Source organism: Acinonyx jubatus, chromosome B4 (assembly GCF_027475565.1).
Source record: "Acinonyx jubatus isolate Ajub_Pintada_27869175 chromosome B4, VMU_Ajub_asm_v1.0, whole genome shotgun sequence".
Lineage (NCBI taxonomy): Eukaryota > Metazoa > Chordata > Mammalia > Carnivora > Felidae > Acinonyx > Acinonyx jubatus.
Window position 1 is genome coordinate 130835458 of NC_069387.1, and position 26597 is coordinate 130862054.

Here is a 26597-nt window from a genome sequence, read left to right on the forward strand (position 1 = left end):
TCTGGGGGAAATCCCTGCCCTGGAGAATGAATTGGAGCACAGAGACTCGTAGGAGAGACTGGTTAGGAAGCTGTTCCAGAAATTTGGTAGGAAATGAGGGGGCCTGAGTGGGAGCAGCAGTGCAGTGGGACCAGAAAGTAGTTGACCCGGAGCAGGTGCACGGAGCAGGTAGGACCTGCTGGGCTTGGCAACCAACTGGATGTGGTCAGTGGGGAGGAGGAGGAGGCCAGTAGACTCGGGCTTCTGGCCAGGGTGACTCAAAGGATGTTGATTTTGGAAGTGCCCATGGGGCAGGCTGGTGAGATCCACACCACACAGCTAGACTGGGTCATCCAAACACAGGAGGGGTCTTGAGAGGAGCTGCCTTGGAGTGCCTGGGGAAGGTCGGGTCCTTTTTGGAGTTTTATTATCTCACGGTAATTAGGGAATCCAGACAGAGCATCAGAAAAGCTGGCAGTTTAATTAAAGGCAAATGACAGATAGAGGGAGATTCTGAGTCTCCCTAATCCTCCGTGATCCCCTGCCCCTACGCTGAGGCAGGATATCGGAGGAGGAGATGTTAAGCTAACCAAACACCTGATGAGCAGTATTGCAGCCTCAGAGCCTCTTTGCCAGTGCCTGCAACAGCTTCTAAAAACTCCTGCCACCTCAAATTAACCTCTCTCTCTGGGTGCTGCACATCAGTGGGTAACCAGGGAAAGGACACTGGGAACCTGCTGGGGGCGGAGGTGACTTTTCTCTCCTGATGAAATCTGCCTCCCTGGGTTCTGAGCCTGTGACGTCCTTCTTTTAAAATCCCATTTTCCATTGGCACCGGGAGTCTCCAAGTTGGGTTTGGTGCGGAGGATCACGTGGCCCGTTAAACACCACAGCAGAGAGATTTGGGAGCTGGTGTTCCCGGGGTTGAAGCTGAATGTCAGGCAGTGCCCGCAGGGACCAAAGTGGAGGGTAATTATCACCTCTCCTCCACAACGAGATTGCAGGAGTCAGAGAGCAATTGATTTCTCTTCCCACTACAGATATTTCACTGTTTAATTGGTAGTGACACAGATGGCTGGCTCTCACCAGGGTGCCGCAGACCAAGCCTCCTGAAAGGGGGGGGAGGGGCCTCGGGAATTGTGGTCCGTTCACATCATCCTCCACTAGGTGGGGGTGGGTTGCCATGAGGGCTTCCAGCTCCCTGCTTGCTTTTGCAATTACGAAAGGAAAGCAAGAGTGTGAATCCAGAAGCACCTTAGAGCCAGTCAAGCGCTCCCCAGCGATACATTGAGGGCTGCCTCTGAGCTGGACACTGTGCACAGTTTGGAAATGAGCAACAGCCTCCGGCCTCAGATGGCACTTGGGACGTAAGGTATCAGAAGCCCTGCAAGATGGGGGGAAGCGTGTTCTGATGCAGCAGAGCCTGAAGCGTCCAGTTCAAACCCTCCATGATCCAGCCCAACCCTGTTATACTCACCACTCTGAACTGCTCTGGGCCAACTGGTGTGTGTGTGTGTGTGTGTGTGTGTGTGTGTGTTTTGGACCTCCAGTACAGAGCTGCCATCATCAATCCACAGAAAGTCCCTTCCTGTTTTTACTTTCTCCCTCATTCCTTCCCCCCTGCACTGATAGCCACTCTAATGTGCTCAGAATACGTCCCTGCACATGTCTGTATCCTTGAAAAACATATGCAGCGTTGGGGAGCCTGGGTGGCTCAGTTGGTTAACCATCCGACTTCGGCTTGGGTCGTGATCTCGCAGTTCGTGAGTTCAAGCCCTGCATCGGGCTCTGTGCTGACAGTTCAGAGCCTGGAGCCTGCTTCACATTCTGTGTCTCCTCCTCCTCTCTCTGCCCTTCCCATGCTCAGGCTCTGTTTCTCTCTGTCTCTCAATAATAAATAAATATAAAACATATGCAGTGTTATTTTATGTAGTGTACTTTTATTTATATAGTTGGTATTAGGCTGTAGATCTCATCCTCTCACATCTTAAATCAAATTATCCATTTCCAAAAGAACTATCCAGATTCTGCACTGGAACTAGTATGTTGCCTCTGTCGGCTACCTAGTACTCTGCGATGTACATTCCTCACATTTTCCTTACCCGTTCTTCTGGAGATGGACAACAAAGCTGTGGCCAACTCCTTGCTATCCCAAAGAAAGCTGCAGTGAATATCTTTGTTCCTGCCCCTTTATAGAGTGTTGCACAGATCCAAGAGATCCAAGAGTGGCATTGCTGACTCGAGTTATGCACCACTTAAATTTTCCTTAAATCCACCAAGCTCTGCCCACTGCTCTAGGGAATAGCTGCACCCGGGTCCCCTCCCACCAGCAGTGCATGAAGCTTCCCCTTTCCTCACATACCAACATTTAGGATTATCCAGATTTCTCATTTTTAGTTAATCTTATAGTTGTAAAGCAGTATCTCTCTCTCCCTCTCTCATCTCTTTGCTTTAATTTGATTTTTTCTCTGATTACTAATGAGGTCTGTTTCTCTTTATATACTTATTAGCCATTCAAGTATCTCCTCTAGGAATTGCCTGTTCCTACCCTTTGCCCATTTTTCTAATTAGTTCCTTGTCTTTTTCTTGCTGATTTGCAGGGATCCCTTGTAGAGTATTAATTCCTTTTGATCGTAAACATTGCAGTATCTTTTCCCTGTCACCAGCCAGTTACCTTTGTCTACAGCATTCTCCTAGGAACAGAAAATCCTAATTTGTCAAATACATTATTTTTTAAATTTCATTTGCCTCTTGACTTGTGCTTTTAGACGCTTAAGAAGTACTCTTGGGGAGCCTGGCTGTCTCAGTCAGAAGAGCATGCGACTCTTGATCTTGGGGTTGTGAATTTGAGCCCCATGTTGGGTGTAGAGATTACTTAAATAAATAAAACTTAAAAAGAAATACTCTTACCTATCTTATCAATTCCTTTATTGGTTTTATCTTTCCCATTTAGGTATTTAGCATAGCTGAAATTCACCTTTATATATAGCGTAAGGCAGGGATACACTTTTTCTCTCCATAGTAAGCCAATTTCCCAATAACATCTGCGTAGCAACATCCTTTCTCGACACTGAATTGCGATTCCACCTCTATCAGACTTAAAGTTTTATATGTTTATAACACATAATTGTTTCTGGTCTCTCAGTTCTGTTCCATTAGTTTGTTTTCTAGTTCCTTCCTGCCTCAGCACCTCAATGCTTATTACTATGGCTCAGTAGTATGTCTTACTATCTGGTAGTAGAAGTGTCCCTTCTAGATTTTCTTTTCAAAATTGACCTCGCTATTGTAGATCTTTAGCCTTCCCTGCATCATAGAAGTATTTGAGTTCTTCAAAAATAGTTACTGGACTTTCACTGGAATTGCGTTGGATTTCATTAATATGGGGAGAATTAGATTTTTCAAACATTGAATCATATTATCCATGAACACAATTTTATCTCTTCATTTATTCACATTCTTAAATATCCTTGAATAGAATTTTCTAAATTTCTTTTCTAAATTTCTTTTTTTAATGTTTATTTGTTTTTGAGAGAGAGAGTGAGTGGGGAAGGGAGAGGGACAGAGAGAGAGGGAGAGAGAGGATCCGAAGCAGGCTCTGCACTCACAGCAGTGAGCCTGATGTGGCGCTCAAACTCACAAACCTGAGATCATCATGACCTGAGCCGAAGTCAGATGCCTAACTGACCGACCACATGCCCTAAACTGCACTTTTGGTCTTATTTTCCCCTCCCCTCTCCTTTTTTTAGTTGAATGACACTGTAGCAGAAGAATGCTATTGGTCTTTGTAAGTTTTTCTTATATCTGGAAATCTTGTTAAATTCTCCTGTTAATTCTAATAGTGTTCCTCTGCATTTTACTGGGTTTTCTGTAAAAATATCATCTCCACATGCTGGTAGTTTTGTCTCTTCTAATCCTTCTATCTCTTCTTCCTCTCTTCCTCTCCTTCCTTCCTTCCTTCCTTCCTTCCTTCCTTCCTTCCTTCCTTCTGTCCTTCCTTCCATCATATTGCATTAGTCAGCACCTCCAATACTTTTTTCTCCACAGCAGTGGTGACAGTATTGTTGATGTTCTTGAGACTTAAAGGGAATGTATCTAAAGTTTTTCTGTTCAGCATGTCTCATGTGGCTTTTTTGTAGATAGCCTCTATCAAGTGAAGGAAGGTCCCTTCTTCTATGCTTGGTTTTTTTGAGAATTTTATTCACAAGCAGGGATCTCATGTTATCAAATACTTTTTAAAAAACTATTAAAAAACTGTTAATATGTGATTTCCCCTCCTTGACCCCATGAATGTTATAAATTAAAACAACAGATTATCTGATGTTGAATCCTCCTTACATTTCTAGGATAAAGCTTACTGGATTGTGCTGTATTATGTTTAATTTGCTTTTAACGAATTAACCATGTCACCTTCATTTTCAGATTCATCAAAGTATAAATAGTCCTGATATTCTTTTTACCATTTTTTACTATTTCTTAAATAGTACGATTTCTTAAAAAGTAAATATTGGTATAGTTATTTCTCTTTCTTCACTCCGATTTTATTTGCATTTCCTGTTTTTGTCAGTCTTGTCAGAAGTTTGTCTCTCTTATTTGGTCTTTTTAAAGAACCAGCTTTTGATGTGATGTCTCTAAAACATTTTACAGCTGTCCCATCTCTGTAAAGCCTGTATGATGCAGTGAAGGGAAGACTCTGGAGTCAGAGAGACTTGAGTTCAAATCCCTGTTCTGCTACGTGCTAACTGTATGACCTTCGGCACATTATTTAGCCCCTTTGCATTTTCTTCCTCATCTGTAAAATGAGAACAGTCCGCCTCATTGTGAGGATCAATTTAGAAAATTTACTTAAAGAGAGGCGACCAAGTGGCTCAGTTGGTTAAGCGTCCAACTTTGGTTCAGGGCATGATCTCACGGTCCATGGGTTCGAGCCCCACATCGGGCTCTGTGCTTGCTGACAGCTGACAGCCTGGAGCCTGCTTTGGATTCTGTGTTTCCCTCTCTCCCTGCCCCTCCCCCACTTATACTCTGTCTCTCAAAAGTAAGGAAACATTAAAGAAAAAAAATTTTTTTTTAATTTACTTAGGGGCGCCTGGGTGGCTCAGTCAGTTGGACGTCCAACTTCGGCTCAGGTCATGATCTCCCCGTTTGTGAGTTCGAGCCCGGCGTCGAGCTTGGTGCTAACAGCTCAGAGCCTGGAGCCTGCTTCAGATTCTGTGTCTCCCTCTCTCTCTGCCCCTCCCCTGTTTTTGTGCTCTCTCTCTGTCTCTCAAAAATGAATAAATGTAAAAAAAACAATTAAATTTACCTGAAGCATCTGGAACTGTGCACAGCATATTGAAAGTGTTCAGTGATGTTAGTCTCTGTCTTCAGTACCTTTGTTTATGCTGTGTTTTTTGTCTGAAATGCCCACTTTGTAGGCTTCTGCTGGCCCACATGGAAGTCTTGTGCAGATTAGGAAAAGGCGTCCCTTCCTCAGCAGGCACATCTTCCACTCACTCTGTCAGCCCAGAGCCCATGTGCAGTGCACAACCTGCGTACTCATGCACGGCAGCTCTGCCCACTTGCCTGCTTGGTTTTCCTCCCGGTTCATTTCTCATTGTTCCCGAGGCTGCCCATTCTTCAGGTTTCAGCCTCCTTGATGAAGCCTTTCTTCTCCCTTGGCTAGAAGTAATCATGCAATCTCTTTCCTTCCCTGCCTCCCTCCGCCCCTCCTTCTCCCCTGCCCCCACCAACTTTGAACTCACATCACATGTCATTTGTACATCTCTTAAGGCATTTATCTCATTTCGCCTCATGTTTTAGTTATTTTGTGCAAACGTCTTATCATTCGAGGGGATTAACCCCTTGAAGTTAGGGATTATAATTTGTCTTTAGATCCTCCCTCTGCCTGTGAAGCTCAGTAAATGTTAACTGACATGGATGATTGAGTATGAAATGTAGGAGCTGAGAATAGTCTTAAATAATATTGTGTGAATGGTGTGATGGGGACGGGGGGATGGTCTCTAGAGGCAGAGGTAATGGTAGAGTGCATGTGTGAAGGTAGTGGGATGAAAGGTACTACTCATTGAGCTTACCATGGGCCAATACTGTGCTAAGTGCTCTCATGGTTCATCTCCCTAAGCCCTCACAACAAGCCTTAGAGGCAGGTGCTAGTATTAGCTGGGGCACTGATGAGTCAGTGGCGGAGCTGGTACACTAGGCCTGTTCTGTGTGACTTCAGAGTTGGGGCTTTCAATTATGACTGACAGACTCCCTCAACCATACAGTGATTACCATTTATTTAGGACTTCCTACATACCAGGCACTGTGTTTGATGCTTTATGGATGTCATCTCTAATCTCCATGGCAGATGCGTAAAGTACAGGGTACAGGGTATCCCCACTTTGCAGATGAGGAAACAGAGGCTCACCAAGGTTAAGTGACTTGCCTCAGGTCACAAATATAGGAAGTTGTTATAACCAGATCTCTTGACCCCAAAGTATGCCCTTTCCCCTGCTTCACACACACAGTGCTTGGGGCCAGCAAGAAAACCCCGCAGCTGGTGAGGAGAAAGGTTTGCATAGGAAAATGGAGGAAGCTAAGGTTAGAAAGGGAGTTCTGCCTCGGGCCACAGAAGGCCTCACTTTCCAGGACTAGCTTTTAGAAACCAAGAGTCCTGGGCTATGACCTTGACTCAAGGGTCGTGTCGCATGACCTGGCCACTTGGAGGCCAGGGGAGGTTGAGCTACCTGGAGCCCTGCCTGGATCTGCACCAAGGGGAACACAGAACTTCGCACAGCTATAGGGAGATCAAAACAAACCAGGCCTGCAAGGAGGTGGGTGTGAAAAGATCTACAGTCCATCCCGTGCCTCTCAGTGACCTCGTCTTCTTCTGCCTGCTTGTTTCCCTAGGTCACTAGGACCATCTCTCCTCAGCCTCCTAGATTGCCCTGATCTGGCTTCAGAAAAGCTGCTGGAGAATGCCCAGGGTGGGATGGTGGAGATCTGTCCAAGGAGAAGTACAAGTAGCACAGCCTGGACCCCCAGGCATTTCTCAGAGCAGAGAGCCCATCTCCGGGCTCTGACGTGCTCAGAGATGGGTAGGGATGCAGAGAACCCAGGAGTGGTGCAGATGGGGTATTTGATTCTTGGCCACCAGTTACCCAGGCCCCGCTGGTCCTCTCTGGGCCACACTGTATCCCTGTAGTTGTGGAGTCACCACGTGCCTCACCAGTGCCCTTCCACATCCAGGTCATTGCTGTGGTCATGGACCTCTTCACTGATGGTGATATCTTCCAAGACATCGTGGATGCTGCGTCTAAGCGTCGGGTCCCGGTGTATATCATCCTGGATGAAGCAGGCGTAAAGTTTTTCCTGGAGATGTGTCAGGGCCTGGAGCTTGCTGACTACCGTATTCGGGTAAGTTGTACCACAGGGGTAAGGGTGAAGGGTGGGGAGGAAGGGCAGGAGGTGAGATAGAGACTGCCTCTCTCTCTTCCTCTATGAACATCTATGAACATCAAGACCTCAACCCCTTTCTTTCTGTCTAAAGCCTTGCCCTGTGAATTGATAACCCTAAATTATATGCCCAGCTTAAATTTTATCTCAAGACGGTTGAGGCTAAAGAGGCAGCTCTGGCCCAGTCCTGGGGAGCTCACGCTGCAGAGTCACTGTCAGGGTCAAAGCTAGGACTGTGATTCTCTTCTGGGGAGCTTTTGGAACAGGAAGGAACTACTCTGGGCTCATCTATATTCAAAGCAAGATTTGCTAATTTCCTCCTGCTCTTCAAATGGGGTTCCAGTTCTAAGGCTGTAGAAAGTAGAGTCTAGTATAGACAGGAGTCAATAGGCAGGGTTCCATGAACAAGAGGGTTCTTTCTCTGCCCACACAAAACCTCAGAGGTCCCCAGCCTGAATGACAGTGCCTTTTTCTTCTCAACAGAACATCCGTGTCCGCTCTGTGACAGGTGTTGGCTTCTACATGCCCATGGGGAAGGTTAAGGGGACCCTGTCATCAAAGTTCCTAATGGTAGATGGTGAAAAAGTAGCCACTGGATCTTACAGGTGAGTTGGGCCAAGACAGAGAATGGTCCAGGAGGTCTTTTTTTTGTGGAAATATACAATGTGGAAGACTGGGCTGGAGTCTCCATAGTCATGGGTTTAAGACATATTGTCTGATCTAATGACGAGAGCCTCCTGGCCAGTCCCTTCCTTCAAAATTTCTAGATACTGGATTATTCCAAAAAGAGGGCCAACTCTTACTGGGCATCAAGAACGGTCTGCCTTTCATGGTCCACAGCAACGGGTTGCATTTTGAGGCTAGTTGTTGGGACAAGTAGGAAGCAGAATGGACCAGATCTGGGAAAGAAATGTGAGGGTGTGGTCTCTTTTGCCCAGGCCCGTGGTACCAGCAGGATGAGTAAACGTTGCAGTCTTCATTCTGCCAGGAAGCTCCATAGCCACCAACGGAGATCAGAAGTGACACTGTGAACAGGACAAAGAAGCCCACTTGGGCACAGCCCTGAAGGCCAAGCCTTTGCAGGTGCTTCCCACGTAAAGGGAATCGTACTGGGAAAAGTAAGGGTTGAAGCCAAGTAGCCAAATTCTGCCATCAGGAAGTATGTCAGGGTCCATTTGGTCAAGAATGGCAAAAAAAAAAAAAAAAAAAAATCACAGCCTTTGTGCCCAGTGGTAGTTTGAATTTTATTGAGGAAAACGATGAGGTTCTGGTTGCTGGATTTGGTCGCAAAGGTCATGCTGTCGGTGACCTTCCTGGTGTTCACTTTAAGGTTGTCAAAGTAGCCACTGTCTCTCTTTTGGCCTTTACACAAAGGCAAGTAGGAAAGACCAAGATTGTAAGTCCTGCTAGTGAAAACATGACAATAATAAATTTTCCCAGGGGGTACCTGGGTGGCTCAGTTGGTTGAGCGTCTGACTATGGCTCAGGTCATGATCTCACCACTCGTGAGTTCAAGCCCCACATCAGGCTCTGTGCTGACAGCTCAGAGCCTGGAGCCTTCTGATTCTGTGTCTCCCTCTTTCTCTGCCCCTCCCCTGCTCATGCGCTCTCTCTCTCTCTCTCTCTCTCTCTCTCTCTCTCTCTCTCTCAAAAATACATAAACATTAAAAAAATGTTTTTTTACTTTTCACATGCCAAAAAAAAAAAAAAAAAAGGTAAGGGTATGGTGTGGAGGCAATGTCTCCCAAATTCTGATTCAGAAATAAATTACCAGGAACACGAGAGACTATATCTCAGCAGTCTTTGCCCTCCAAGTGTACTAAAATCTGGGTGAGGAAAGAGACCTGGGCACAGGAAACAATCAACAAATGTCATAAGTCCTCTTACATGGTTAAAGTGTAGTGGTTTGCAGACATTAAGTGCTCTAAAAACCTAGAGAGGAGCCAATCATGGGATTATTGGAATGATATTAACAATAGCAGCAGCTCCATTATCACTTATTAAAATGTGTGTGCCAGGGACTGAACTAAATGTTGTCTACATGGTATCACACCTGAGCCTCACAGTACCTTTGTGACTGTATGTCCTATGAGTCCCACGTTACAAGGCATACAAGGGTAGAAACCAGGTTGGTGGGAATGCAAACTGGTGTAGCCACCCTGGAAAACAGTATGGAGATTCCTCAAAAAAGTTATAGAACTACCCTATGACCCAGCAATTGCACTATTAGATATTTATCCAAGGGATACAGGTGTGTGGTTTCAAAGGGGCAGGTGCACCCCAATGTTTATAGCAGCCCTATCAACAATAGCCAAGTATGGAAAGAGCCCAAATGTCCATCGACAGATGAGTAGATAAAGAAGATGTGGTGTGTATATATACAATGGAATATTACTCAGCAATCAAAAAGAATGAAATCTTGCCATTTGCAACTATGTAGATGGAACTAGAGGGTATTATGCTAAGCAAAATTAGTGAGAAAAAGACAAATATACGACTTCACTCATATGTGGAATTTAAGATCAAAACAGATAAACATAAGGGAAGGGAAGCAAAAAGAATATAAAAACAGGGAGGGGGATAAAACATAAGAGACTCTTAAATATAGAGAAAAAACTGAGGGTTGCTGGAGGGTTGTATGCGGGGGGAATGGGCTAAATGGGTAAGGGGCATTAAGGACACTTGTTGGGTTGAGTACTGGGTGTTATATGTAGGGGGTGAATCACAGAAATCTCCTGAAATCATTATTGCACTATATGCTAACTAACTTGGATATAAACTTTAAAATATAAATAAATAGGTAATTAAATAATTAAATGATTAAACAAATAATATGTATCTAGGGGCACCTGGGTGGCGCAGTCGGTTAAGCGTCCGATTTCAGCCAGGTCACGATCTCGCGGTCCGTGAGTTCGAGCCCCGCGTCGGGCTCTGGGCTGACGGCTCAGAGCCTGGAGCCTGTTTCCGATTCTGTGTCTCCCTCTCTCTCTGCCCCTCCCCCGTTCATGCTCTGTCTCTCTCTGTCCCAAAAATAAATAAACGTTGAAAAAAAAATTTTTTTTAATAAAAAAATAAAATAATAATAATATGTATCTAGGGAAAAAAAAAAAAAGAAACCAGGTTGGAATCCAGGCCTGACTTCCCATGCCCTTGCCTGCTTTCTGCATTTGAGGCCAAGACCTGGAAAAGAGGGAGGAAGGATGTGGGTCGGTAGAGGGAGAGCACCCCAGCGAGAAGGCCAGGAGCTGTCTCCCACCGGCCAGCAAAGCATCTGGCCTCAGCGGTAGATCAGGTTGGGGCAGGGGCAGTGGGGTGTTGAGAGGGACTGCTGGCAGGGTGAGGCCACGGGCTGGGCCTACATGTCGTGTTTTTCTGTCCCCACGTTCCCAGGTTCACCTGGAGCTCCTCCTACGTGGACAGAAACCTTCTCCTCCTCCTGACGGGGCAGAACGTGGAGCCCTTTGACTTGGAGTTCCGGGAGCTGTATGCCATCTCTGAGGAGGTGAACTTGTACCAGGAGCTGAGCCTGGCGGGAGGTGCCGGGAGGCTCAGCCCCAACTACTCCTCCACCGTGGCTCGCAAGCTGATCAACCCCAAGTACGCCCTGGTGGTGGGCAGCCGCCATCCGCCGGGCGAGATGATGCGCTGGGCCGCCCGGCAGCAGCAGGATGCGGGGGGCGACCCCGAGGGGCAGGAGGAGGGCAGCAGAGGCGGCGAGGCGGCCCGGCGCCTGGAGAACTTCCTGAGTGACCTGGTCACGCTGGAGCAGGTGCTGCCCCCCGTGGAGCCCGTTCCCTCTGGAGAGCTGATTCGGAAGGACGGCAGGGCGATCTCCCACCTGCACATGGACCTGAAGCCCAAACCCCGTGAGGCGCTTGTCCGAAACGGCAAGGGAGAAGCCGCCAACGGGGAGGCCACTCCAGCCAAGGAGGGCAAGCGCTTTAGCAACAGGTTCTTCGGTCGCCGGGCCAAGAGGCCCACGGCACCCAATGGCACAGCCAGCTCCCTCTCCACCGAGACCTTTGCGGAAGTGGAGTTTGTGCCGGGGAAGAAGTCCAACGAGGGCTCCAGCGCTGACATCTCAGGTGAGCCCTCTGCCCTCTGCCCTGTGCCCGGTGCTCCCCGGGCCTCCGGGCCTCGTCCGGGAGCGGCGCCTCCCATCTGCGGAAAGGCAGCTTGCTGTATGCAGAGAGCGGGAGCTCTGAGGCCAAGACGGTCCTCAGTTCCCACCCGACCCTGGCCTTTCTCTGCCTTGTGATGGCGAGCCTACCACCACGGGCCTGGGGTCACGTCCTCTTGTCTAAAAGCCGGGAGGGCACCTGCCTCGCTCAGCCGTTCTGAGGACAAAGTGCTCAGAGCAGTGCCGCACGTGGAGTAGTCTGAGAGCCGGCGTGTCTAGTACTGGAGGCTCGGCAACTTTCTCCTCTGTCAGGGAAGAAGCAGGCACAACGCAGCTGAGTGGCCTGACCCACGCCTGACCTCTGCCTCTGAGTCTAGGACTCGTTCTCGAAAATGTGTTCCTTGCCAGATCACCTGTCCTCGCGATCCAACCTGGGCAGACACACCCCGCCCTCCCTGTGCCCCACCAATGCTCTGACCCACTTTCCTCCTTTCTGTTTTAAACAGTTCGACTTGGTTCTTCCCTGTGCTTATCTGATTAGTGGTGTTTGCCATGCTGCTTACATTTGGGAGAGATCGTTCGTGCTGGCAGTGTCTCTCTGGGATCCCCTAGAGGTCTGGGCCTTCATCTTTCTCCAGAGCAGTCTCCGGTATGGCCTTTCCAGAGGCTGGTGGTGACAGCCGGGACCGCTGCTGGTACCTTTTCTCATGGGAGCGTCTTTGAGTCGAAGGGGGCTCCATGTTGGGATTTCTCCTGTGGCCGGGATTTCTCACTGCAGCAGTGAGCCTGGCCTCCCACCTGGCCAGGTAGCTTGATGGTGGGATCTTGCCCTGGGCGGCCCGAGTGCTTCCAGGACTCCTGTGCCCCCCACACCCCCAGCTTTGACCTGTTTGTGGCTTCAGTGTTAAGAGTCACAGCTATCTTCCCCTCTGCTGATTCCCCCGCCCTGCTACAGAAACTGACACTCAGTCTGTGGTTCTTAAAGTTAAGACAGGCCCGGGAGTCTCTACAAATTTGGGGCACAGCAGGAACGCCAGTGCCATACTTCCACTTGGCTGGGAAGCATTTATGGGGCACCTGCATGTGCCAGGCCCTTCGCTAGATGCTTTCTCTCTCACTTGGCCCTCACAACAACCACAGAGGGGGCTGGCAGAAGCTCGGACAGGTGAATTAGGTGGTCCCAGGGCACAGTAAGTGGTAGTGGGGCCAGGACTCAAACCCAGGCCAGGGCCCGTGTCCTGTCAGGGAGGGGTGGCTGCCCCCCCACACCCATCCCATTCCCTCCTGGGCTCCCCGGCGCCCCCAACACCAGATGCTTTGCTGCTTTGCACCTCTTGTTTAGAGGGAGGGTGGCCATGGTGAACACCTGGCAGGGAAGGGAGAAGGAGGGGCAAGCCCAGCCACAAAAGGGCCATTTCCCAAGTCCTAACTGGAGGTGAAGCTGGAAGTGAAGCTGAAGCTTCCTCTCCCTTCAGCCCCTCACCCTGAGGTGCTGTTTCCATAGAAACGCAAGGCCCGTTGCCTTGTCCCTCCCTGCTGCCTTTCCTAAGTCTCAGCAGCCAGTTCCCCTGCTTGGAGACTTGGACGGTCACTGCTGCTGCCCTCTGAGTGTTTGCACGTGGTGCCCGGGAGCCAGCCGAGCACGTGCAAGTGCACCCTGGGGAAGCTCCTCTCCTGGGTGCCCGACACACGGCACATGGTCAGGAAGGCCCCAGGGATGCCCGGAGGATCACACTGGTCCTTCTCTATCCTTCAGAAGAAATACGGACTGGCCTCACGCAGCCCAGCCTCTGCCCACCTGGCTGAGTATCCAGTTCCCAAGGGCCTGAAATTCAGGTTGCTAATGAGACCTTTCCTCTCCCTGCTGCTTGCTTCCCTCAGAGGCAGAGGCGAGAAGCTGGACTCCTCTCCCCAAAGGCCCTTTTATTGGCCTCCAGCCTCCCAAATGTTCAGCTGCATCTGGACTGTCCTAGTGCCTCATCTCAGGCAGAAGCTAAGTCACTAGGACTCTGTGTGCCGGAGGGTGGTGTTCCTGACGTCATGGGGCCCCCAAGGCTGGGACTAGTAATTTCAGTACTCTCGGAACGTCACCTGGGAAGGAATCACTTTAGCTTAGGGCCCTCATCTAAGGAAAGGATCCTTTTCCTACAGTGAACATGCAGAACATCATCAGAATAGATATCAATGTGGGATCTCAGCTCCCAGTACTTTGCTCCCCATACCCTGGACATATCCTTTCCCCTCCCTGGGGCGGTTTCCTGTTCGAGAAGAGGAGGAGTTAAGCCAGGGAGGGTTTCTGAGGTCCCTTTGAGCTCCTGATTCTGACTGTCTGCTCTCTCCCTGCCAACCTCTTGTCAAGGGAGAGCCTGAGCTGATGGACAGGGTGGGTGGAAGAGAAAAATAGAAAGCTAAGTGCTGGCAGCCTGTAAAATTGCTTGGTAAGAAGTATATAGTTGTCAAACAGCATGCAAATGTTTGCAAGCCCAAGTGTGGCCCTTGGGAGAACCTTTGGAAATTCCTTCCTTTAGGTCTGGGGATCCAGGTGGGGGGGGTACATGGGGTTGCAGCCCCCACCCCCTTGCCTCGTGGTGAAAAGGCTCATTGCGCCCTCTACTGGTGGAAGCTAAACTCCTTTTCCTTCTGGTTTTTCTCTCAGCTGAGACCTTGTTTCTGTGCTGGATGCACTTAGCACCTTTTCCCAAGCCTGCCACCAGTGTCCATCCAGGAGCTTGGGACAGGCCCTCTGGGCAGAGATCCCAATCTCAGGGAGCAGCATTCACTGGAGAGCCTTATTAAAACCCAGTGAGGAGGGGTACCTGGGTGGCTCAGTCGGTTGAGAATCCAACTTCGGCTCAGGTCATGATTTCATGGTTCACAAGTTCGAGCCCCACTTCAGGCTCTGTGCTGACAGCTCAGCACACCTGGAGCCTTCTTCAGATTCTGTGTCTCCCTCTCTCTGTGTCCCTCCCCCACTAATACTCTGTCTGTCTCTCAAAAACAACAACAACGACAACATAGGAGTCTCTACCACTGGCCTGGGCTCAGGAATCTGCATTTTAAACAAGTGTCCTGGGTCCATGTGGGGAGTCCCCAGAGCAGCAGATTATGATGACACTTGGACAAAGCCCTGCTCTCACGAGGCTACCAGCCTAGGAGAAGAAGTTCCAGGTGATGTCCTGGGGCCACTCCCAGCCCCTCCAGGAAGATCATTGGGAAATGGCCAACACTCTTGACCATGGTTAAGGGAAGAAAGGCACAGACGTTCCCTGAGCAGATGCTGGGTGGATACATGCTAAGTGCCTTCACACAGAATTCACAACCATCCTGCCTGATGACATCGTTTCACAGACAGGAGGTGCAGAGAGGCAAGCCTCTATGTCCATGGTCATGCAGTGAGAAAGGGCATTGTGATCTCTTGCCTCCCAGGACTTTGCACAAAGCATCCTGGTTATCTCTGGAAAGTTAGGGTTAGTGCCATTTCCCTACATCTTTAAAGATGTTTTGGAAGGGGCCAGAGGCTTCTTACACAATGGATTGTCCCCCTGGTATCCCACCAGTGGAGAGGAAGAAGAGAGTGTGGCCATTTACAGCCCAGAGTGCCTCTAGGTCACCAACTTCCAAAGTCCTCTTGCCCATGCTTTTCCCATAGTTCTCTGAGGTGACTGCAGCAACAGTTGCATTTCTAGAACTCTCCTCGATTCCCGTGATTCATGCATGGGGGAGCCACCATAGCTGGCAATGTGGTCTGGTTCCTAGTGCTGTGGCTGCTGGGCTCCTGGATTTGGGACTTCAGGCTCTTCTGTGTCGCCCCCAGGAGCTGGAGGTCTCAGATATCTCTCTGGGAAATCTGGGCCCCTGTCCAAGATAGAAGGGTGGGAAAGTGCTTCTGGGGTTCCGAGCTCCATAAGGGGCCTGTGGGCCTCCAGTTCCAGGATAAGTCTACTCAAGAGCTGTCTTATGAAGAGAGAGTTTCAGAATTCAGTGTCACTCTTGAGGCGCATGGGTCATGCCCCAGCTGTTGCTGAAGGTCTGATTTGATAAACCCAAGCTTGGTTACCAGCCAGGGCCCCAACCACACAGCAAGGTGAGGGGAGCCAGGTGAGCATCCTTCGAGGAACTGATCCTGCTCAGTTCTGGAAAAGAGGCAAGCATCCTTATTCTCACCGGCATATGCCATAATCCCTATGCCCCTCCGGGTTCTCTTGGGCCTAGCCAGGGCTTTCATCACCATCTAGGTGAGTGAGGGCATGTACCTTACCCGGTCAGTATCTATTGATGCCTCTATTATTGTTAGTATTGGTCTGAACCTTTAAGTAGCTTGCCGCTGCCTGGTCATACGTTTTACTCAACAAGTACATATCTACGCAATGTCTGCTGTGTGCCAAGCACTGCTCTAAGTTCCTGGTACAACAGTGAACAAAACTAGCAAAGTCCCTGCCCTTACGGAGTGAATACCGTACTAGAAAGAGAGGGGCAGAGGAGGGCAATGACCCTTTCATAAAGGGTCATTGGGAAGGCCTCTCGGACAAAGGGACAAAGGGGTATTTGAACAGAGACTTGAATGAAGGGAGGGAGACAGCTGTGTGGACATCCAGAAGACGAATCTTCCAGAAAAGGGGAATATGAAGTCCTGAAACCCATAGGGAGGTAGAGCCCACGGGTCCTTGGCTGGTGCCCCAGGTGCCTCCTCCTCCCCCACACCTACTTTCAGTCTTACTACAGTGTTATCTCCCTTTGAAGTTTGACCTTCCCTTTGGGCTGCCCATGGCCGTTCATGTTTTCTTCCCTGTGAAGCCGAGCAGGTCTGATTCTCCCCAGTCTCGCCGAACACCTGCACGTGGTGGGCTCTTAGTCAATGGGCACTGAAGGAATGACACTGAAGGAATGACGGAACACGGAGAATTCGCCCTCAAAGCAATTTCTCTGTCCGAGGCAGGCGAATGAATCCTGTGTCCAAAGAACCTCTGCAGGCATCTGTCAGCTTTCTGGAACGAGTGGGAAGCACACCCAGGCAAACTTGGGCTGTCGCCCCTGCCGCTCCCGGCTTCTCTGAGCAGGAGGGCAGGAGCGGGGGCAGAGCTCAGTCTTAGGAAGCAGGCTCCTCTAAGCCTGCTCCCTGATGCAGGGATCGATCCACTTACCTGCCTCTAAAATGCCGCCGCCTCAGGGGAGGAACTCAGCATCTGCTCAGTAGGCCAAGCACATAAAACAAGCCACTGCGGAGAGGAAGCCGGGATGGCTGTGTCCATTGCCGCAGCAAGGGGACTGCGGGACAGCAGCAGTAATCACTTGGGCAGAGCTGCATCAGACGCGACCCGGCTCGGAAGATGACCCATGCTCCTTGACCCTTGGAGCCCTCAGGGAGGGGGCGGCACAGTTGTCCTGCTCCCCTCCCTCCTCCTCTAAGCCTTAAACGCCTCAGGCTTGGTCTCCAAGGAGGCCAGGCAGGACCTGTAGCAAGTCCTGAGGAGTGAGTCCAGTCCACACAGACCAGGTGGTGGTTAGCCTGGGAGCGGGTGGGGGGGGGGGGGGATGGTTTGCTGCAGTCGAACCTGTTCAGTGTCTCCCTTGCTAATGGCCCAGAGAGGAGGCAGCCGCCACCTTAATTAAATTCACAGCTGGAGTGATCTGGGAAGGTGGTGTGAACGCAAGGGAGGTGACCCTTGCAGTGTAGAGAGGGACCGGCAGGAAATAACTCAGCAGCTCCCACCTGGGAGGAAGACAGCCAGCGCCCCTGAGGACAGAGGCCACCTCGGAGGCCAGGGCTGCCTCCCAGCTCCCTGCTTCCCCCGCAGCTCCCACAGCAGAAATCCAGCCAAAGGAGCCCCAGGCCTCTGCTTGGGATTGTAAAGAAAGCAAACATGGCTGGAAGGGGGCTGGGAGAAACGGGCTTCTCTGGCCAGGAGAAAAACAGCATTCTCTCCCCCTTTCCCCTCGGTGAAGTGCGCTCCCTTATCCTCTGTTCTCAAAACCACCCCTCTGAGCCTGTGGTCTGTGCCACGGTACCTGGCTCTCAGTCAGCCTGCTGACCCTGGTGGCCCCTTCCCGGGACGCCTGCTCAGTGGCAGGAGCTGACGCTGGATGTGGAGGGCTGTGGCGGCTGCCGGCCCTGACTGACTCCGGGAGCTGGTGGCCCCCCGTCCCTCGCTGTAAGACAGGGCTAATGCTACCTTCTCCAAGTGCAGCCGCCCAGGCGGGATTACCCGAGAGAACGACTGGTTGCGCTTTGTAAGCTGTGAGGCTGCATACAGTATTAGCTTCTGGCAAACTGCCTCTTGGAGAGACTTTTAAGTCATTGACTGTAGCTGTGGATTAGGGTTCTGGATCCTTCCCCCGCCCCCACCGCTGAGGTCAGGAGATGGCAGATCCCTTTGATATCCCAGTCAGTGACAATCTAGCTGAGACGACCAGACCGGGAGAACCTTTCCTTTTGCTTTCCTGGGGGTGGGGGGCACCTACTGACTCCAGATCAGCAGCTTGGCAGGGAGACAGTGACCCCAGCCCCTAAATTTGAGGCTTGAGCTGTGCACAGGAGAGGAGTGGGAGGCGAGCCTGCTGAGCGCTTCACTTAACGTCCTCCTTCACCTGTGTCCCTTGTCTCTGCAGGCAAAACGAATCCCAGTCCTTCCAAGGCCAGCAATTGCGTGATCTCCTGAGCCACACAGGCCAGCGGTGGGCAGGACCTGTGGATGCCCCAGCCCTGTCCTATGGAGGATACAGGTCAAACCCTGCGCCAGTTTGCACTTTGGACCCTTACTTGCTTCCTGCCCAACAGCCTCCATCCTGGCCTCAGGGACCCTCAATCCCAGATGTGAGAGTCGGCAGCACATCAAGACAATCACACGCCACCGCCGTGAGACTGTCGCCGCCGGGCAGGGGTCGCTCCTTCTTGTTTACATGAAGTGGAAGCTTGACTAATGTCTGCTCTCCTTTATGCCAGACCCCCTCCCTCCACTGGGCCAGCCTTGCCCTGCAGGTCCCCAGAGGGGTGAGCCCAATGCGATAGGGTCTCCAGGGCAGCCCCAGCCCCCTAACTTCTCCTTCCTCGGGCTTCCTGGTGCTTCTGGTCCCCCAAGAGGCTTGGTGGGATATGAGGGAAGAGGATGGGGCTCTGAGCCAGGGAGCCAGTCTTCCCCAAGTCTCTGAACTCAGGGTGGAAGGGGCAGCTAGGGCAGCCGGGGCACCGGCCGCTGTCACCTTCCCAGCCTGGTTCCTGCAAGGCTCCCGTACTAGACCCAGAGTGAAATGAGGGGAAGGCCTCTCCTCAGCCAGTGCCAGGATCTGACTCTGCCATTCAGAGGGCTCTTGTACTGAAGTCTCCTTCCCCTCCCTCCCCACTGTCTTAGCAGTCTCCGCGCCAGTGGTCCAGACCTCCTTGGCTATTGCCTGCTGCAAGCACATACGGGGGTTCTTCTAGTGCCTTTAGCTGGGGCTGCTGCTTCCCTTTAATGTGCCTTGATTTGCAGCCCAGGGCAGGGAGAGAGAGCTTGGTTGGGAGTGGGAGGCTCAAGCAGTATGGGAGGTTGAGCCCTGCAGACAAGAGCATTTGTCCTTTCCCCCACCCCTGAGATAGCCCTCAGCCCCCTTCACCAGCCAGTGTGCCTGCTCTAGTTACATTCCAGCCAAAGACCGGCCTTCGTCTCCTGCCAAAGGACAGGCTGCATTTAGGAGCCTTAGCCTCCCCTTATTGCCACAACATTGGCCAGGGACAGCAGCCTAAAGTCGCACATTGCCCCCTCCCCACTTGTGTGACTGATGGGGTCTGAGGAGAGATTTCTGGAATGGACAACAGAGAAATCGCCAAACTTCAGGCTCTGAGAGCCGACTGCTGGGGGGCCCTAGCCACGGGGGGGGGGGGGGAGGGCGGAGGGGCCCGCATCGCCCAGTGGAAGCGCCCCCAGATGGCCTCTTTCAGCCTCTTCTGAACCAAACTCTTGTCTTTGTGTCTTTCCTTCTGCAAAAACCCTGGGGCACCAGCAGCACCTGGGGGAGGAGCCCAGATGCTGGCTTGAGGGAGGGCACTGGGGGCACTGAGGCAAAGCAGGAGGTGGGATGGCCCAGTGCAGTTGTTGGAGAACCTGGCCTCTTGTGGTAGGAGGGGAGGGAACAAGGAAAGGAAAGGTGAGCCTGGTTCCCAGGGGCTCCTCTCTATCTCGAGGCTACTTTCTAGGGTGTTGGGTGGGGGGGCAGGGGATCCCCAACCCACCTCCCTGAGCTTCTATGAGGATTAAACACTTCCTGGGAAGTGCTGGCAATGTGGCACGTGCTTGTTCTGGAGGGGAAGGAAGGGAGAGAGGAAACCGGGGGAGTGGAGGGTGGTGGTAGGGGGACAAGATCGCCCTTGGTGGGGAGAGTAGACGGCCTCTGGGGACAAGGCAGGAGGCCCGGGGAAGGGACCAGCTCCTAAGGGCTCTTCCCAAGGGCTTCCTGTCTGTGCCCAGCCCCCCACAAGACAAGCTGGCCTACGGCACCCCTTCCCCTCTCCTGACCCAAAGTGGGCCCTGTTCTTTCCCAGGCCTGACGTGGGAGGATCCACACTGGAAGCTCCCAGTCACTGCAGCCTCGAGCCCGGCCTGCCCTTTCTGCCTCAGTTTCCCCACGTGCCAAGACGGGATCTTCTCACTTTCTTCATAGGCACGGAGGTGGGAGAGCATGAGGAAGCACCACCGTATAGTGGGCGGAGGGCTGGCGGCTGAGGCGGGACACCTGCCTCCACCACGGCCTGTCTCCTCCTCCCCTTCGGAGGTTTGGACAAGATGGCCTCTGAGCCCCTCCGGCTGTGAGGGCTTTGGAACGAGACAGCAGTCCAAAGATTGCTGGGGATCTTGAAGCACTAAAATGAGGCTACTGGTGTTCGCTCCTCTGCCCAGGCCCGGCCCACTCTCCGTTCTGCCTCTGGGCTTCTGGCTTTTAGTACATCTGCCGTCTGCTCCAGCAGTTGCACACACTTGGCGACGTATTCTCCCTCTCTCCTCACATCTCGAGGATACATCTGGCATTCTCAGATGGATGATAAGTTCAAGGGTGGATCGTGCCCTTGGTACCCACGCTGCAGCATTCACAGGCCCGGTCACGTGGGAAGGCCTCGGGGAGGGGCAGGGATGAAGCAGCACTCTCGGTATGGGGCCCTCCCACACACCCCCCCCCCACCACCAACTTGCCCACTCTGCGTCCAGTTTCCGTAGGCTGAATGCCAACAACTGACACAGCTCCTTGGGCACGCTGACCTCTGATGAGCAGAGGCAGCTGAGGACCGAGACCCTGGGGTGGCTGCCACCTGGATCCTGCCACGTGGGAGCGGGGAGTACAGGACCCCTGCGCAGGGCTGAAGGCTCCCCCTTGAGAGTCGGCAAAACTTCCCAGTCTCCTGTGCCATGTGTCCCCTGGGGATGGTTAGTCCTATCCCTGGCCATTCAAGGGTGCTTTCAACACAGCCTCTCCTAACAACACTACCTCTGCCTGTGTAGAACTTAATAGAAGAGGCAAAAAAGGTGCCCTTGAAAGTGGAGAAAACAGTCCAGAGGGGAAGTGGGCCTTTTTTTTTTCTACGATGATTTTCATTTTAGTTTACTGAGCCCCTACTATATGCCAGTGACTGTGCCAGATGCTTCAGTCACCTGCAGGCTTCAAACTAAGAAGAGCTCAGGAAAGAGCCCTGTTGCAAAAACGTTTTCCTGGGCATTTGGGGCTTGAGCTTCCCAAAGTCGTGTGATGAGCAGCCCGGGCCTTAGTCCCATTTTTCAGATGAGGAGGTACATGGGATTGCCATGTCACCTAAAATGCAGATCTAAGCCTGCTCCTCTAGCTTGGGGCTTCTCACCATCAACACTGGGGACACTTTAGAGCCACAAAATTCTCCATTGGGAGAATGACACATTGCAGGACGTTTACAGCACCCCTGGCTTCTACGTACTAAATGCCAGTAGCACCTCTCCTCATGAGACAACCAAGAATGTGTCCGGACGTTGCCAACTGTCCCCGGGAGGTGAAGTCACCCAGTTGAGAAAGACTGCTCTGTGTAGCCTTAATGACCAACGGGCTGCTTCTCTGACGTGCTTTCGTGTGCATGCCCCTATAAAGCAGTTGCCTTTGTTTGCCAGAACGCCCTGGCCCAGAGAGGTGGGTTCATTTGCCAAAGATTTTCCTTTCTATGACCGACATGTATCTTCTATCTTTGTTCCCGTTACCTTGCTTAGCTCCTCACTGCCTTGTGCTCCCTGGAACAGGTGTGTTTATGTGCGCACATCTGCCTCACTCCACAGAGCACTCCGTTAACGTTTCCTCCCAATCTGTTCCCCTCCCTTTAGCATCAGTCAAGTCCTACATGGCAAAGCACCATTGGACATTCCCGTGTGCTTGCCCAACAGTGTCCTCACCCCCAAAAGGCAGCCAGGGCCGACAGCAGAGAAACTTCCACGCTCTCCAAGTCAGGCCAGGTGGGAACTGCTTACCTGGGGCATCACAAGTAAACAACAGCAAAGCCCCCTTAGCAGCAAACAAGCCCTGCTATGCACGGTGGGTGTAGTTTATCACCTGGCTGTGTGCCACAGTCGTTCCTCCTTGCCCAGAGGGCCCAGCAGCTGTCACTGTAATCGTCCACACGGCTGTTCCAGTGGCAGGAGGTTTGGTGCAGAACAAGCACCCCAGGCTTAGCAAGCTGAGCCGGACCGAGGTTGAGAGCATATGCACCCCAGAGAAGGCCGAAAGCTGGCAGGTGTACGCGTGAGTGATCAGCCAGCAGCTGATAGGTACACGTTCTGTCCTTGGGGTGCCTACCCAGAAATTGTAGTTGTAGTTCTGTCCATCTGTCTGGGTCACTGTTGTATCCACAGTATCTACTTCATTGTTAAATGATTGAAAACTTGACAGCCACTTGATACAGATAATAAGCCAGGCTAATCAACGTGGGTGGTGTCAGAGGCTCCAGATTGATCATGACCCTTTCAGTCTTGTTCCCAACATTCTGAGACCGTGCATGGAGGCCAAACAGGATTCTGCTCTCTGCTACCTAATTTCCTGGGAACTGCTACGTCTTTCATGGGGCGCCTGGGTGGCTCAGTCAGTTAAGCACCCAACTTTGACTCAGGTCGTGATCTCACGGTTCGTGGGTTCAAGCCCCACATCCGGCTCTGGGCTGACAGCTCAGGGCCTGGAGCCTGCTTCTGATTCTGTATCTCCTTCCCTCTCTGCCCCTCCCCTGCTAACACAAAACGCTCCTGTGGAAAACAAATCTTTTCCTCAGGGAAGACTTCTCCTTTCAGCATGTGTCCTCAGTGGACAGTCTTCCCCTCCCAGTTGCTCCAGACTGGGTGGGCCGCGTCTCCAGGCCCCTCTGGTGGCTCAGGGGTGACGGCACGCTTCCTTTCAAATTGCTAACACAAAGACGGGACGAGGAGGTGAGGGCCTTGAGGTGAAGAAATTTGTCCAGCCACCCAGTAAGTCATGGGTAGGGCTAGAATCTGGTTATGTGGACCCATCTAGAGCAATGTTACTGCACACGGCTTCTCCAAGTGACAGCCAGTTGGAGACAAGTTTTCATCCAGTAAAGTGGCTAGAAGTTAGGTATTGTCTGCAGCCACTACAAAGCAACTCCAGGAACAGACGTCCGCGTCACAGGAGACCAGCTAGGACCTGCCACAGAAACCAGTAAGAGCATGGGGAGTCCAGAGGAAGGAAGGAGGAAAACGCAAGAAGAGGCAGCATGCATGCCTGCAGTGGCCACGGTCCACTGAGCACAAGCAAGGGAGAAGCACATGCCATCCTGTGCTAAGAACCCAGAACCAGGCCTGTGATTCATATTTCCTGAGTGCAGCTGGAAGAGCTGGCTCATCTCTTTCTGGAAGGTCTTGGAAGTTAGGTGATTGGACAAGGAGAGGCACTTCACTGCAGCACTTGGAAGACTTTATTCATTTGTTCCTTCAATTGGCCTGAGGATGAAGGATGGGCAAGGAAGGCCCTGGTAGAGCTTGTGTTTTGGGCATGCGTTTGCTTTGACCTTAGCTGAGGCATATGGTGGCCAGAGGATAGTCCTCAGGATGGACAGTTTGGCGCTGGATTCCCCACCCTGCCACGTGCTAGCTAAACGACCCAGCAAACCGCCTCCCACCTGGAGCTTTAGTTTCCTTATGTGTAAAATGGGGATAATCTTGGTGCCACTTTCCAGAGGCCGAGGGGAGTAAAGCACTTAGCACAGCGGCTAACATTCAGGGAAGCTTAGTTACCAGCTCACGCTTCTGGCGGTGTCTTCTAGTGAGGGATTTATCATTTCCCTCTTTGGACATTCTCTCCTGGATTCTCTGCCTGCTTTCACATTGAGTGGTTGGCACACAGGGCTAAATTCCCGTCAACTGGAAGAAGTTTCAAGGCTGAGGGTTGGGTTTTGGGGTTTTTTTTTTGTGTTTATTTTTGAGAGAGAGAAATAGAGACAGACACAGAGCGTGAGCTCAGAGAGAGAAGGGGACACAGAATCCAAAGCAGGCTCCAGACTCTGAGCTGTCAGCACAGAGCCCAACGCAGGGCTCGAACTCACAAACCGCAAGATCATGACCTGAGCTGAAGGTGGACGCTTAACCAACCGAGCCACCCAGGTGTCCCTCAAGGCCCAGGTTTTGAAAGAAACGTGGAGAAACCCTGCCAGAGATGCTGTTTGTGAGCAGCTTTGCTTGGCAGGGCCCCATGTTCCCCGGTGCATACCCACCCCCACCCCATCGCCGTGGGTTTGTTGTTTCCAGGCTTGGAAGAAGGCCACAGTCTTATGTGGTTGTGAAAAAGTCCCACAACTATTCTTGATAGTTTTGGATAAAATAAACAATATCAGTTTGTTCCTTCATTTATAGAATACAGATTAAACCCAAACCAAAAAAGAACCCCCAAATAAAAAAAAACAGCACATCCAGAAAAGCCTGCCAACCTGTATCAAGCCACTGGACTTCCCAAGCCAGTCCTATACCCTATGGGCTCCAGATCCTCCCTAACTTTCTTCCAGCCTTTACGCCAAGTCCTCTGCAACCACATCCAGGCTGGCTCCCCAGGGGGACTGGGAGTTGCTCAAGGGCAGGGGAGGGCCTGAAGCCCAGAACCAGTAGTCTTTGCTGTGGTTCCTTAGAGGAGCCCATGTGTCTGAAAGCACCGTGGTGAGATGCTGACACCTTGTGGCCAGCGGGCAGCACATTTCTTTTCCTCCTCGGGGTAAAAGTAAGATGGGGGGGGGAGGGCAAACTTTTTCTGTAAATGGCCAGATAGTAAACATTCTAGACTTCGTGGACATGTGGTATCCATCGCTGTTGTAACACTAAAGCAATCACAGCTGGTATGTAAATGAGTGGGCGTGGCTATGTTCCAAGGAAACTTTCTAGACCCTGAAATTTGGATTTCATGTGATTTTCATGTGTCACAAAATATTCTTTTAATTTTTCCAACCACTTAAAAATATAAAAATCATTCTTAGCTCGTGGGCTATGCAAACACAGGCAGTGGCTAGATTTGGCTGGCAAGCTCTTGTTGGCCAACCCCTGACCCAGGACACTTTTCTGCCTAACGCTAACTCCCCACTGTCACAGCTGGGATCCTTTATCATTATTCTGTCAAGAGGAACCATCCAGGGGTGCCTGGGTGGCTCAGTTGGTTGGGCATCTGACTACAGCTCAGGTCATGATCTCATAGTTCGTGAGTTCACGCCCAGAGTCAGGCTCTGCGCTGACAGATCTGAGCCTGGAGGCTGCTTCAGATTCTGTGTCTCCCTCTCTCTGTGTCCCTCCCCTGCTAACGCTCTGTCTCTGTCTCTCAAAAATGAATAAACATTACAAAAAAATTAAAAAAAAAAGAGGAACCATCCAGATTGCTGCTTTAACCAGATTGCTGCCACCAAGCCTACTTCTTCACAGAAATTCTGGAGTTGTTGGTTTTCACCCATTTGGTAAGTTTACATAAACATCCATCAGGTGCCCAGCCCTGTGCTGAGAGCCATAACAGAGCCTGGAGTTTTAACCAACATGTATTTAATATTGACTTTTCTTCATTCATTTGTTGAAACAAATTTAGCGTGATAAGGCAATGTAATAAGACAGACCTGGTCTCTGCCCTCAAGGTGTTCATAACCTCATTGGGAAGATGGACACAGGGAGGAGAGCATTATAATGGAGAAGGATGGGAGGGTGGTGCGGAAGCCTAAAAGAGGCACTTAATCCATGGGTGGAGGTCAGGAAAGGCTTCCTAGGGGAGGAAGTGATCTCTAAGCCAATACCTGAGGAGTGAGTGAATGGGAGAGGAAAGAATGAGGTAGGGCGTTCCAGGGAAAGGTCCAGAGCTGAGAAAGAATTATTTCAAGAGAATTAGAAGTATCAAAGATGTAGTGAAAATTCAGATATAGTATTTGCCCTCAAGGCCTGCCAGTCTGGTGGGTGAGACAGGCTATCATAAGCTGTTATAAGGTTGAGGAGAGAGATTTAAAGAAGTTTTCTCTCTAGCCTTGTAGAACTGGTCATCAGTGAGCCTTTAGACAGTAAGCAGTGGGCAAGTGAGTGCTCCGAAGGCTATAAATAGTCCCATGACCAGGCTAGGGGTGGCTCTGACTCTACACAGGGTACCTAGAGACTCTGGGGGAGGAGGGATTGCCTGAGTTCTCTGCTCCAGAAGCCACTTAGGGAGGAGAGGGGACTGGAACTGAGCTTTGAAGGAAGTGTAGACCTTGGTACTGAAGGAGGGAGGGGCATCCAGGGCAGCAAAATCACAGAGGAAGGGACAGGCGTGGCCGTTTAGGGTCTCGGAAGGAAACCATCCTTTACTGTGTGACTCACAACAGCAGCGACCAACGGGTATTTTTCTCAGCTCCGATGAAAAAACATGATCTTGGACAGTTATTTAACCTCCCTTTGCCTTAGTTTCCTTATCTGATTCTACCTCTGAAGGTTGTTATGAGGACTGATTGAGTTAACACATATAAAATTGTTAGAATAGTGACTGGCACTAGGGCTGGCTTCTCGGACAGCCAACCTCCACAGTCCCATAGGGCCCCACACTTAAAAGCTGAAGGGCCCCATGTTGGTTTAACGTTCTGCTGTTGCTG

At 51.1% G+C, this 26597-nt stretch overlaps 1 protein-coding gene and 1 pseudogene across 1 annotated transcript in view; both read left to right on the forward strand.

The window, feature by feature from the left end:
• The window catches only part of FAM83F (family with sequence similarity 83 member F), a 34208-nt gene extending 14455 nt beyond the window's left edge, over nucleotides 1-19753 (forward strand). The window contains exons 2-5 of the mRNA XM_015077853.3: nucleotides 7207-7374; nucleotides 7897-8018; nucleotides 10804-11498; nucleotides 18140-19753. Coding sequence (XP_014933339.3) covers nucleotides 7207-7374; nucleotides 7897-8018; nucleotides 10804-11498; nucleotides 18140-18189 — 1035 coding nt within the window. The 3' untranslated portion in view covers nucleotides 18190-19753. The remainder of the gene's footprint in view (nucleotides 1-7206; nucleotides 7375-7896; nucleotides 8019-10803; nucleotides 11499-18139) is intronic.
• LOC106979883 (40S ribosomal protein S23-like) lies at nucleotides 8029-8813 on the forward strand (annotated as a pseudogene).
• Nucleotides 19754-26597: the final 6844 nt, after the last annotated feature.